The sequence below is a fragment of the Heterodontus francisci genome, chromosome 11 (genome assembly GCF_036365525.1).
Source record: "Heterodontus francisci isolate sHetFra1 chromosome 11, sHetFra1.hap1, whole genome shotgun sequence".
Classification (NCBI taxonomy): domain Eukaryota; kingdom Metazoa; phylum Chordata; class Chondrichthyes; order Heterodontiformes; family Heterodontidae; genus Heterodontus; species Heterodontus francisci.
This window is the reverse complement of record NC_090381.1, coordinates 107,313,424-107,327,141: the sequence shown is the minus strand read 5'-3', so window position 1 is coordinate 107,327,141 and position 13,718 is coordinate 107,313,424. Positions and strand designations below refer to the sequence as shown.

At 42.0% G+C, this 13,718-nt stretch overlaps 1 protein-coding gene across 2 annotated transcripts in view; it reads left to right on the top strand.

The window, feature by feature from the left end:
• Positions 1-13,718, top strand: part of dhx36 (DEAH (Asp-Glu-Ala-His) box polypeptide 36) — a 100,224-nt gene that overhangs the window by 3,398 nt on the left and 83,108 nt on the right. For both annotated transcript variants that reach the window (XR_010975999.1, XM_068042732.1), the window contains exons 2-3: positions 4,968-5,095; positions 13,445-13,607. Coding sequence is in view for 1 of the 2 variants with exons in the window: in XM_068042732.1 (XP_067898833.1) it covers positions 4,968-5,095; positions 13,445-13,607 (291 nt within the window). In the remaining variant the exon portion in view is untranslated. The remainder of the gene's footprint in view (positions 1-4,967; positions 5,096-13,444; positions 13,608-13,718) is intronic.

Genomic DNA, 13,718 nt, shown 5'->3' with positions numbered 1-13,718 from the left:
TCCTCCCTTTCAATGCTAATTTGTTCAAGTATATCACAATCCCCCTCCCTAATCTCTACACCTACATCGTCCTTCTCCAAAGTGAACACAGATGAAAAGTAATAATTTAAAACCTCCCCTACGTCCTCTGCTCCACACGCAGATTGCCACTTTGCTCCTTAATGGGCCCTACTCTTACCCTGGTTATCCTCTTGCCCGTAATATTCTTATAAAACACCTTGGGATTTACTTTTATCTTGCCCGCCAGTGATTTTTCATGCCTCCTCTTTGCTCTCATTACTTTTTTAAGTACCCTCCCTACACTTTCTGTATTCCTCTAGGGCCTCTGCTGTTTTTAGCACTGTGAATCTGCCATAAGCCTATTTTTTCTTCCTTCTCCAATCCTGTATATCCCTTGACATCCAGGGTTCCTTGGACTTATTGGTCTTGCCCTTCACCTTTACAGGAACATGTTGGCCCTGAACTCTCACTATTTCCCACTAGTCTGATGTAGACTTTCCTACAAGTAGCTTCTCCCAGTCCACTTTGGCCAGATTCTGTTTTATCACATTGATGTTGGCCTTCCCCCAATTCAGTACCTTTATTTCCAGTCCATCTTTGTCCTTTAAGCACTTTAGTACTGAGTGAATTAATATATCAACGATTATATCTGTACTGAGCGAATTAATATATCAACTATAATATTAGTACTGAGCAAATTAATATCAACAATTATATTAGCGCTCAGCGAATTAATATATCAACAATTATATTAGTGCTGAGTGAATTATATCAATACTGAGGGAATTAATATAGACAGTTAATATCAACATCAATACTGCGATAACTAATATATCAGAAATTACATCAATAATATATTGATACTGAGGGAATTAACATATTAACTAATATCAATAATATTAATACTGAGGGAATATATATATCAACAATCAATATATAAATAATATCAATACTGAGAGTACCTGAGTGTTAATATATGCATCAGATCATTCAGTGCACCATTAGTGAAATATCAGAGAATTAATGTACATATAAATAAATAATAAAAATACTGGATGATCTAGGAATTAATGTGGACATCAAGCAATAAATACATTGATGATGTGCTGAATGTATTAATTTCCTGTGTCAATCAATCCCCCAATAAGGATATGAATAATACAAATGCTGAATGTATTGGGGAATTAATATACACATCAGATAATAAAATACTTCAAGTATCAGAGAATTAATATTTATATCAAACAGTAAACACATCAATCAAGCAGGCTGCTTTGTCCTTGATGGTGTTGAAATTCATGAGTGTTGTTGGTGCATTCATCCAGGAAAGTGGAGAGTATTCCATCACACTTCTGACCTGTGCCTTGTAGATGGTGGACAGGCTTTCGGGTGTCAGTAGGTGAGTCACTATCCAAAGAATTCCCAGCCTCTGATCTGCTATTGTAGCCACAGTATTTATATGGCTGGTCCAGTTGAGTTTCTGGTCAGTGTAGACCCCCAGGATGTTGATGGTGGGGTGTTCAGCAATGGTAATGCTGTAGAATGTCAAGGCAAAGTCGATTGATTCTCTCTTGTTGGAGATGGCCATTGCCTGACACTTAAGTGGCAAGTAACATTCATACCACATATCAGCCTGGGTACTCCCAATATCATCTTACTGGCAGACCCGATCACTTTTGCTGTAGATTAGGGCTAACTGTATTAGAGGGAAAAAAATAATATAATAAAATATAGAAAATGCTGGAAATTCTTAGGCCTGCAGAGAGAGAAATAAAGTTAACATTTCAGGTCAATTACCTTTCAACAGAACCAGAAAAAGATTCTGGCCAAGAGTTTCAGCTTTGGGCACAATTGGCATTCCGAGTGCAAATTGTGTTCAAAATTGTGCCAGTTTTGAGAAGTATTTTTTTTTCAAGTTTCTTCTCAAACTCGCACATATTACCGAATGTAAATTCTGCCATGAAACAGTGTAATTGGGCAGCATTTTAAGACTCTACTTCAAAAGCAAAATTTGCTTTAAAATATTCCTTGATAGATTTAAGAGTGACAACTTGGTGCAGCTTTATTAATGCAGCTGAAAATGGGGTTGTCTCAAAAATAAGAACTTTTTAATCAGTTTCCAGGTTCACCACCTGGGAGTAACCTGATTTTAAGTAACTGAAAATGACGAACTATACCGAACCCTTTCCTAGTTATATTGGTGTACAGTAGTTAATTTCTTTGTAAATTTAAAAAGAAGCTTTTAAAAGTGCCTACGAGTGTGCTTGTGTCTTTTAAAAAAAAAAAAACCCTTTGAAGTCTCGTGAAAAGGTATAATGACCAGGAACCCGCCTTGGTGTTTCCTTCGATCAGGTGGCAGGGCTGGCTTCCAGGGCAATGGTTTTTTTTTTAAATTGCAGAAACGCGATTTGCTCTGGATGTAATTTGTGCTTAAAATATTGCGATCTTCTGTGCTGGGTTGGCTGATTTCAGGTGGAATGTGCTGTAAAAAAGACTGTGCAACATCATAGAAACTGCTACCCTGAATGGTTGCTTTTATGTGGGAGTTTTGGATACCGGTACACCTAGTGTGGCCACAAAATGGGTATTGCCAGTTAGGGACTGTTAATAAGTGACAAGCTATCCCTCCACTGTATCTGGTTTAATTTTCTGACATTCTGACTGAATGTTGTTCTGACTGAAACTTGTTGTATGTACAGAGAAGTTGTATTGTTGAACATGCTGCCTGTCGATCATGGAAATTAGAAAAATTGCTTAGCTGTTTGTAATTTTACTATGGTGTAAAGTGGAGAAATTGGTGTAGAATTTCAAGTGCACAGGACAATAGATTTTAAAATCAGACCCAACAGTTCTATCTGTAGAGACTTCACGAGCTACAAAAGTATTCATGCTCTTGCTGACTGCAATTTCTTCTTTGTGCTGGGCATAATCTGCAGGAAAAATTGAAAGTTACAATTGGTGACTTACAAGAAGCTATCTATACATACACCACTTTGAGCCTTTTGTAGTTGTAACCGTGTCTCCATTTGGATTTGGAAGCATTTTTCTAATTGTAAAGAGGTATTGGATAAACATTGAAACTCCTCCTGACTTCTTAGCTCACCCTCTCTCTCCCCAGCTCCACCCCCATTATAGTTTGAAGTCCAATTTTGATGAAAAATGGAAAATCTGTTTTCCTTGGCATTGACCGACTCATTAATATAACTGCATGATTGAAAGATATATGATTGTTATTAGACTAGTAACTGTGCATCAAAAAATGTCATTCTCCCATTTTTCATGAATAGGGGAAATGTGTGTCCTAACTGCAATGTGAAAAGAGTTGCTTCCCTACTTGTACCACTGTGGCAATTCCATCAGACACTGAGAGAGAAAAGAAAGGGAAAGGTTGTATTGATACAACACCTTTCATGAGCCTAGGACATCTCAAAGTGTCTCACAGAGAATTAAATATTTTTGAATACTCATCAATGTTGTAATGTAAGGAAGCATGGCAACCAATTTGCACACAGCAAGGTCCTACAAACAGTAATGAGCTAAATGAGCAGAGAATCTGTTTTTTAACAGTGGTGGTTGAGGTTGGTCAGGACAGTGGGAGACCTTCCCTGCCCTACTTCGACTAGTTCCAATGGGATCTTTACATTTATCTGAGAGGGCAGATGGGACTTTGGTTTAACGTGTCATCTAAAAGACCTGTGAGATTCTTTTGAGTGAAACCGGGATCTTGCTGCAAAAACCATAGTCATCTACGGCACAGAACGAGGCCATTCGGCCCATTGAGTCCATGCATAGTGTTCTTGCTTCGCTCCATTACAGTTTGCAGAAGGTTTTTGCCCATTGGTCTAATTGGATCTGACTGACTGTACCCAGCACTGATTGCATTTGAATTGTAGAAATCCTTTATTAAATTCTGCCTAATTAAGAATCATTGCATTATGATTTTCAGGGATGGGAGGTTTAGCTGTTTAACCCCTCAAGCCAGTTCTGCCATTCAGTTAGATCAGGCCTGATCTGTACCTCAACTCCACTTACTCATCCTTGCTCCATATACCTTGATGCCCTTACCCAACAAAATCTACCTTCTTCAATCTTGAAAGTTACAATTGTTCCCCAGCATCCACAGCCCTTTGAAGGAGAGTGTTCCAGATTTCTACTACCCTTTGTGTGGCAAAAATGCTTCCTGATTTTGCTCCTGTATGGCCTGGCTCTAATTTTAGGACTCCGTCTGTTTGTTCCTAATTTTTCCACCTTCTCCGTACCTACCCAATCAAATACGTTACTGACAATTAGTGCAGTTAGCAAGTTGAGCATTTAATTTCTGTCTAAAACAAAATCAAAATACTGCAAATGCTGGAAATCTGAAATAAAAACAGAAAGCATTCAGGAGGCAAGCAGCATCTGTGGAGGGAGAAACAGAGTTAACGTTTCAGGTTTTTTTATTCATTTGTGGGATGTGGGCGTCGCTAGCATGGCCAGCATTTATTGCCCATCCCTAATTGCTCTTGAACTGAGCGGCTTGCTGGGCCATTTCAGAGGGCCTTTATGAGTCAACCACGTTACTGTGGGTCTGGAGTCACATGGAGGCCAGACCAGGTAAGATGGCAGATTTGCTTCCCTAAAGGACATTAGTGAACCAGGTGGGTTTTTACAACAATAGACTATGGTTTCATGGTCACCATTAGACTAGCTTTTAATTCTAGATTTAGTAATTGAATTCAAATTTCACCATCTGCAGTGGCGGGATTCGAACCCAAGAGCTTTAGCCTGGGCTTTGGATACCAGCCCAGTGACATACCACTACGACACCACCTCCCCATATGACCTTTCATGAGAACTGGAAGATGTTCAGTAATTTTTAATTACCAGAGAATTAGTTATTCTTTTAAAGGGTATTTAAGTTAAGATACCATAGCTGAAATGAGTTAACACATTAAAAATACTGTACTGCTGTTTTTGCCTTTTCTTAGAGGGCAGTTGTGCAGATGGATGAAGCACGGGAGGAGCACATCACTCGACTACTGAATTCTGTCCAGACACGGAGTGGCTACAAAGACCAACGTGCCTCAGTGTCAGCCGACTCTAGCGCGAACTGGAGGTAACTTGGTCAGCTTTTCTTTTTGATAGTGTTTCTCTGAGGTACAGGTGTTTCAACCTCTCATCCTCTATTGTGGCGGACACATTAGTACGTTGCTTTTTTTAATTTGTTCTTGGGATGTGAGTGTTGCTGGCAAGGCCAGCATATATTGCCCATTTCTAATTTCCCTTGAACTGCTGTAGTGCATGTGATGTAGTTACACCCATAGTGCTTTTTTTCTGTAGTAGGTTGGTGCAGCTGAATGGCTTGCTAGGCCATTTCAGAGGGCATTAAGAGTCAGCCAGATTGCTGTGGGTCTAGAGTCATGTGTAGGCCAGCCTGAATCAGGAAGGCAGATTTCCTCTCCTGAAGGACATTGGTGAACCAGGTAGGTTTTTGCGACAATCTGGTAGTTTCATAATCGTTATTACTGAGACTAACATTTTATTTCAGATTTATGCATTAATTGAATTTAAATTTCCCCTGCTGCCATGGTGGGATTTGAACTTGTGTCTCTGGGACATTAGTCTGGGCCTCTGGATTGAAGTTATCACAACGCTACCAGCAGCATAGTACAGATATTCCTTGGAAGCATATACCCAGGCTAGAGTGACAGCCACACGAATAACTTGCATGCCCCCTCTTCCCGAGGTAATTTCTGGGTTGCTGCGTGGCTACACGGCCACACAGCTTAGAGGGAACATTGCTAGCAAGCCTCTTAGTTGTATCAACCGCTATAAAAGAAGTCAAATTAGGAGGAAACCGGATAGACCACCCAACATCGACTGAAGCATCAGACATAACAAAGCCCAGTCGACCCTGCAAAGTCTTCCTCATTAACATTGGGGTCTTGTGCCAAAATTGGGAGAGCTGTCCCACAAATTAGTCAAGCAACAGCCTGACATAGTCATACTCAGAGAATCATACCAAACAGCCAATGTCCCAGACTCTCTCCCACCGGAAAACCCCGAAGCTGCCCAAAGTTCAGAAACTGCTGTTCTCGATGTCAGCACCTGTCAGCTATGAAACTGACAGCGCCATGTTTTAAAAAGCCAGTCTGAAAGAAGAAGCAGGCAATGGGAAATTTCTCACATCTGAAATACATCCGCGGGCCAGATCCTGGCCCATGGGCAATATGTTGGACGATCCTGATCTACAAGATGCACTGCAGCAACTCATCAAGGGTTCTTCGACAGCATCTCCCAAACCCGCGACCTCTACCACCTAGAAGGACGAGCAGCAGGCACATGAGATTGCCACCTGCAAGTTCTGCTCACAAATCACATACCACCCTGCCTTGGAAATATATTGTCATTCCTTCATCGTCGCTGGGTCAAAATCTTGAAATTCTCTAAGCGACGTTTAAGAGACATCTTGACAAATGTATGAATAGGAAGGGAATAGAGGGATATGGGCCCCGGAAGTGCAGAAGGTGTTAGTTTCGGCAGGCATCAAGATCGGCACAGGCTTGGAGGGCCGAATGGCCTGTTCCTGTGCTGTACTGTTCTTTGTTCTTTGTACCGAGCAGCACTGTGGGAGCACATTCTCCAGATGGACTGCAAGGGTTCCAAAAAGCAGCTCAACATCATCTTCTCAAGGTCAATCAAGGACCAGCGATGCCCACATCCCATGATTGAATTTTTTTTTATTTAAAAAGGTGCATTAATGCACAGAACTGTACTTGGGTAACTGTCCCCTAATCTGGTCTTGTTCTCACATTTACTTTACTGTGTGGATGTTTCCCTACCACCCTCTTTATCTAGTTTAAATCTTTCCCGCTACCATTTCCACAAAGAAACAGGTGCCGCTTTGATTTAGGGGAAGACCTGTTTTGCAGTGCAGTGAGTCATGGCTTCCTTTGCTTAGTCTTAGCCTGACTTGGTACTGATGGGTATGTATGAACATCTGTTCTGTTAATCCTGGCATCGACGCTGTGAGGACTGATTACAGTCTCGGCTAAAATCAATTAACTCAATGCAGTACCCCCAGGGTTTGAAAACTGGACCCTCCTGGGCAGCATGGCTCAAAGTTCCATTGTATTTACCCAGTGAATCATTGGGGGAAAGTTGGCTCACATTTGTGAGGGAGTCAGTGTTGAGGTGAGAGATCTGGTTTGGAGTAGTTGAACAAGAGTGAGGATTGTTGGTGATATTCTAATGAGTTTTGGGGGGAAAATGGCAAATGCTGAAAATCTGAAATAAAAACAGCAAATGTTTGAATTACATATCGACTCTAATTGTGAAATGATTCATTTTGGTAGGAAGAACATGGAGTGACAATATAGAATGAAGGGTACAATTCTAAAGGGGGTGCAGGAGCAAAGGGACCTAGATGTATATGTGCATAAGTCATTGAAGGTGGCAGGGCAGATTGAAAAAGCGGTTAATAAAGGATCCTGGGCTTTATTGATAGGGGCATAGAGCAAAGGAGGGGCATCTGTTGTTGCGAAAAATAATGCCGCCAGCAACAGATGCCCCTCTACATTGCTTTCATTGATCTCACCAAAGCCTTTGACCTTGTCAGCAGATGTGGTCTCTTCAGACTACTAGAAAAGATTGGATGTCCACCAAAGCTACTAAGTATCATCACCTCATTCCATGACAATATGAAGGGCACAATTCAACATGGCAGCACCTCATCAGACCCCTTTCCTATCCTGAGTGGCGTGAAACAGGGCTGTGTTCTCGCACCCACACTGTTTGGGATTTTCTTCTCGCTGCTGCTTTCACATGCATTCAAGTCTTCTGAAGAAGGAATTTTCCTCCACACAAGATCAGGTGGCAGGTTGTTCAACCTTGCCCGTCTAAGAGCGAAATCCAAAGTACGGAAAGTCCTCATCAGGGAACTCCTCTTTGCTGACGATGCTGCTTTAACATCTCACACTGAAGAGTGCCTGCAGAGTCTCATCGACAGGTTTGCGGCTGCCTGCAATGAATTTGGCCTAACCAACAGCCTCAAGAAAATGAACATCATGGGGCAGGACGTCAGAAATGCTCCATCCATCAGTATTGGCGACCACGCTCTGGAAGTGGTTCAAGAGTTCACCTACCTAGGCTCAACTATCACCAGTAACCTGTCTGTAGATGCAGAAATCAACAAGCACATGGGAAAGGCTTCCACTGCTATGTCCAGACTGGCCAAGAGAGTGTGGGAAAATGGCGCACTGACACGGAACACAAAAGTCCGAGTGTATCAAGCCTGTGTCGTCAGTACCTTGCTCTATGGCAGCGAGGCCTGGACAACGTATGTCAGCCAAGAGCGACGTCTCAATTCATTCCATCTTCGCTGCCTCCAGAGAATACTTGGCATCAGGTGGCAGGACCGTATCTCCAACACAGAAGTCCTCGAGGCAGCCAACATCCCCAGCTTATACACACTACTGAGTCAGCGGCGCTTGAGATGGCTTGGCCATGTGAGCCGCATGGATGATGGCAGGATCCCCAAAGTCACATTGTACAGCGAGCTCGCCACTGGTATCAGACCCACCGGCCGTCCATGTCTCCGCTTTAAAGACGTTTGCAAACGCAACATGAAATCCTGTGACATTGATCACAAGTCGTGGGAGTCAGTTGCCAGCGTTCGCCAGAGCTGGCGGGCAGCCATAAAGGCGGGGCTAAAGTGTGGCAAGTCGAAGAGACTTGGCAGTTGGCAGGAAAAAAGACAAAAGTGCAAGGGGAGAGCCAACTGTATAACAGCCCCGGCAAACAAATTTTTCTGCAGCACCTGTGGAAGAGCCTGTCACTCTAGAATTGGCCTTTATAGCCACTCCAGGCGCTGTTCCACACACCACTGACCATCTCCAGGCTCTTACCCATTGTCTTTCGGGATAAGGAGGCCAAAGAAAGAGCAAAGGAGATAAACTTAGAGTACGAGACAAAGCTAGCTAGAAATGTAAAGACATAGTAAGCGTTTCTATAGCTATTTAAAAAAGAAAAGAGTTAAAGTGAGTGTTGGTCCTATAGAAAGTGAGTCTGGGGAATTAATAATGGATAATAAGGAGATGGCAGATGAATTGAACAGGTATTTTGCATCGGTCTTCACTATTGAGGATACAAGTAACATCCCAGTATTAGCTGTAAGTCAGGAAATGGAAGGGAGGGAGGAACTCGAGAAAATTACAGTTTTCACCGGGGAAGTGGTACTGAACAAATTGTTGGAGCTGCGGGCTGACAAGTTCCCAGATCCTAGGGTGTTAAAAGAAGTGGCTATTGAGATAGTCGATGCGTTAGTTTTAATTTTCCAAAATTCCCTATATTCGGGGAAGATTCGGTTAGATTGGAAAATAGCAAATCTAACTCCTTTATTCAAAAAGGGAGGGAGACAGAAAGCAGGAAACTACAGGCCAGTTAGCTTAACATATGTCTTTGGGAAAATGTTAGAAGCTATTATTAAAGATGTTATAGCAGGGCATTTAGAAAAATTGAAGGTAATCAGACAGAGTTAACACAGTTTTGTGAAAGGGAAATCATGTTTAACTAATTTATTGGAGTTCTTTGAGGCAGTTACATGTGCTGTGGATAAAGGGGAACCAGTGGATGTATTGTACTTAGATTTCCAGAAGGCATTTGATAAGGTGCAACATCAAAGGTTATTGCAGAAAATAACAGCTTATGATGTAGGGGGCAACATATTGGCATGGAAAGAAGATTGGCTAACTAACAGGAAACAGAGTGTAGGCATGAATGGGTCATTTTTTGGTTGGCAAGATGTAACGAGTGTTGTGCCACAGGGATCTGTGGTGGGGCCTCAACTTTTTACAATTTATGTAAATGACTTAGATGAAGGGACCAAAGGTATGGGTGCTAAATTTGCTGATGACACAAAGATAGGTAGGAAAGTAATGTGGAACCTGAGGTGAGCCACCCTCGGACAAGGGGTGTGAGTTTGCCTGGTCAGTATATTTCACACACTAACTGTTCCTTAGGAATGTGTCATATCTGGGTGATGAGATAAGAAGAGTGTTGTTGAAGCATAATGTCTCTTTCTGTTATTGCGCTGAACCAGCTGCAAGGCCAATGGTGAGATAGATATGTAAACGAAGGATTGAAAATTACTGTATCTTATTCGTTTAGAGCAAAAACTGAATTGTAATATTATTGGTGCTTTAGAATGCAAATTAAGGATTGAACTATTGTTGTAAGATTATTGGTTGCAGAATAGTATAATTGCCATTGCTTTACTGAAATTCTTCAGAATATCGCACTGAGTCTCAATGTGAGCTCTACTGTGTTTGTTCTCCTTGTGTACAAGTTAATAAAAGTCGGTTGCGAGTACTCCCCATGCCAAGTATGATTATTTTACTACAGTTTCTTCGACTAACTTGTGAATAGGATATAAGGAGGCTACAAAGGAATATGGATAGGTTACGTGAGTGGGCAAAGACCTGGCAAATGGAGTATAATGTGGGAAAATTTGTAATTGTCCATTTTGGTAGGAAGAATAAAAAAGAAGCATGTTATCTAAATGGTGAGAGATTGCAGAGCTCAGATGCAGAGGGATCTGGGTGTCCTAGTGCATGAATCGCAAAAGATTAGCATGGCGGTACAGCACGAAATTGGGAAAGCTCATAGAATGTTATTGTTTATTGCGAGGGGAATTGAATACAAAAGTAGGGAGGTTATGCTTCTGCTCTTCAGGGCATTGGTGAGACCACATCAGGAGTATTGTGTACAGTATTGGTCTCCTTATTTAAGGAAGGATGTAAATGCGTTGGAGGCAGTACAGAGAAGGTTTACTAGACTAATATAAAAACAAGAAATTCTGGAAATACTCAGCAGCTCTGGCAGCATCTATGGAGAGAGAAGCAGAGGTAACGTTTCAAGACAGTGACCCTTTATCAGAACTAGACTAATACCTGGAATGGGCGGGCTGTCTTACGAGGAAAGATTGGACAGGCTAGGCTTGTATCCGCTGGAATTTAGAAGAGGAAGAGATGACTTGATTGAAACATAAGATCCTGAGGGGTCTTGACAGGGTGGATGTGGAAAGGATGTTTCCCCTTGTGGGAGAATCTGGAACTAGGGGTTACTGTTTAAAAATAAGGGGTCGCCCATTTAAGACCGAGATGAAGAGAAATATTTTCTCAGAGGGTCGTGAGTCTTTGGAATTCTCTTCCTCAAAAGGCAGTGGAAGCAGAATCTTTGAATATTTTAAGGCAGAGGTCGATAGATTCTTGATCAGCAAGAGGGTGAAAGGCTATCGGGGGTAGGTGGAAATGTGGAGTAATCAGTTCAGCCATGAACCTATTGAATGGCGGAGCAGGCTGGAGGGGCCGAATGGCCTACTCTTACTCCTAATTCATATGTTCATTTGTAAGTTATGTTGAACTTGTACTGGACACTAGTTTGGTCTCAGCTGGAGAATTGCATACAGATCTGGCAGCGCACTTTAGGAAATACGTGAGGGCATTGGAGAGAATACAGAAAAGATTCACGAGAATGGTTCCAGGGATGAGGAATTTCAGTTAAGAAGATAGATTAGATAAGTTAGGACTGTTTTCCTTGGAGAAGAGAAGGCTGAGAGGTGATTTGATAGAGGTATTCAAAATCACGAGAGGCAGACAGAGTAGATGGAGAGAAAGTGTTCCCACACGTGAAAGGATCGATAACGAGAGGGCACAGTTTTAAAGTATTTGGTAAGAGAAGCAACAGTGACCTGAGGAAAATCTTTTTCACACAGTGAGTGGTTAAGGTCTGGAATGCACTGCCTGAGAACGTGGTGGAAGCAGGTTCAATTGAAGCATTCAAAGGGAATTAGACAGATATATGAAAAGGAAGAATGTGCTGGGATATGGGGAGAAGGCAGGGGATTGGAACTGAGGGAATTGCTCTTTCGGAGAGCTGGTGAGGACATGACGGGCCGAATGGCCTCCTTCTGCACTAACGATTCTGTGATTCAATGACTCGTTAACTTAAGATGAAGGGTTTCTGTCTGAATTGTTAACCTATCTTTTCAGATACTAGCATACTTGCTTCATATTTCCAACTTCACAGCTTGCCTCTGAGCCACTCCAGAACTTAAGCACATGATTCTAGGCTGGCACTTCAGTGCAGCATTGTTTGGAGCACTGCACTGTTTGAGATTCGGTCTTGTGGATGAGATGCTGGACAGAGTGCTCTGTCTGCCTATTCAGGTGAATACAAAAGATCCCCATGGCAAAATTTACAGATGAGCAGGGGAGTTCTCCTGGTATCCAGTTCAACATTTATCCCTTAACCAGCATCCCTAAACAGATTATGTGGTCATTTATCTCCTTGCTGTTTGTGGGCCTCGTATGCTTCCCTACAACAGTGACTTTCCTTGAAAAGATTTAATTGGCTGTTAAGTGCTTTGGGATATCTTGAGGTCATGGAAGGTGATATATAAATGCAAGTTCTTTCTTTGTGTCAGCACCACTAAAGCAGATTAACTGGTATGCACCTCATTGCTCTCTGTGGCAAATTCTATTTTATATCTAACATAAAAGCAAAATACTGCGGATGCTGGAAATCTGAAACAAAAACAAGAAATGCTGGAATCACTCAGCAGGTCTGGCAGCATCTGTGGAAAGAGAAGCAGAGTTAACGTTTTGGGTCAGTGACCCTTCTTCGGAACTGACAAATATTAGAAAAGTCACAGATTATAGGCAAGAGATAACAAAGGAGAAGGTGCAGATTGGACCAGGCCACATAGCTGACCAAAAGGTCACGGAGCAAAGGCAAACAATATGTTAATGGTGTGTTGAAAGACAAAGCATTAGTACAGATTAGGTGTAAATACACTGAATATTGAACAGCAGCAAGTGCAAACCTGAAAAAAACAGTGGGTAAGCAAACTGAACAAACTAAGATGAAATGAAATAAATGCAAAAAAAGATTGTAAAAAATGTAAAAAAGAATGTAAAAAAAAAAGGAAGAAAAAAATAACTAAAAATGAAAGTAAAATGGGGGGCTGTCATGCTCTGAAATTATTGAACTCAATGTTCAGTCCGGCAGGCTGTAGTGTGGCTAATCGGTAGATGAGATGCTGTTCCTCGAGCTTGCGTTGATGTTCACTGGAACACTGCAGCAATCCCAGGACAGAGATGTGAGCATGAGAGCAGGGGGGAGTGTTGAAATGGCAAGCAACCGGAAGCTCAGGGTCCTGCTTGCGGACTGAGCGGAGATGTTCCGCAAAGCGGTCACCCAGTCTGCGCTTGGTCTCCCCAATGTAGAGGAGCCCACACTGTGAGCAGCGAATACAGTATACTACATTGAAAGAAGTACAAGTAAATCGCTGCTTCACCTGAAAGGAGTGTTTGGGGCCTGGGATAGTGAGGAGAGAGGAGGCTATTTTATATCTGATTGGTTGTGTTATCCCTTCCTGAACATTACTTTTTTTGCCCCATCACAGAAGTACATATCCCTCCACTTCAACCAACAAGGAAATTAAACCAGAGACCAATGCTGACCTGGAGTACCTCTTCGAAACCATTACTCAGGATGTGTTTTTGGATGAAGAGCTGAGGGAAGACCTTCTGAAGAAGACAACTAATTCGAGATATCTGGAGATGAAGGTAGTGATGTTGAGAGTTCTGTGAATCTAAATGACAATATGTCACAAAGAATAAACTGTGGGGAGCATAATCTCACTAAGGTCTGACCTGTGAAGCCCAACTCTTAATGAT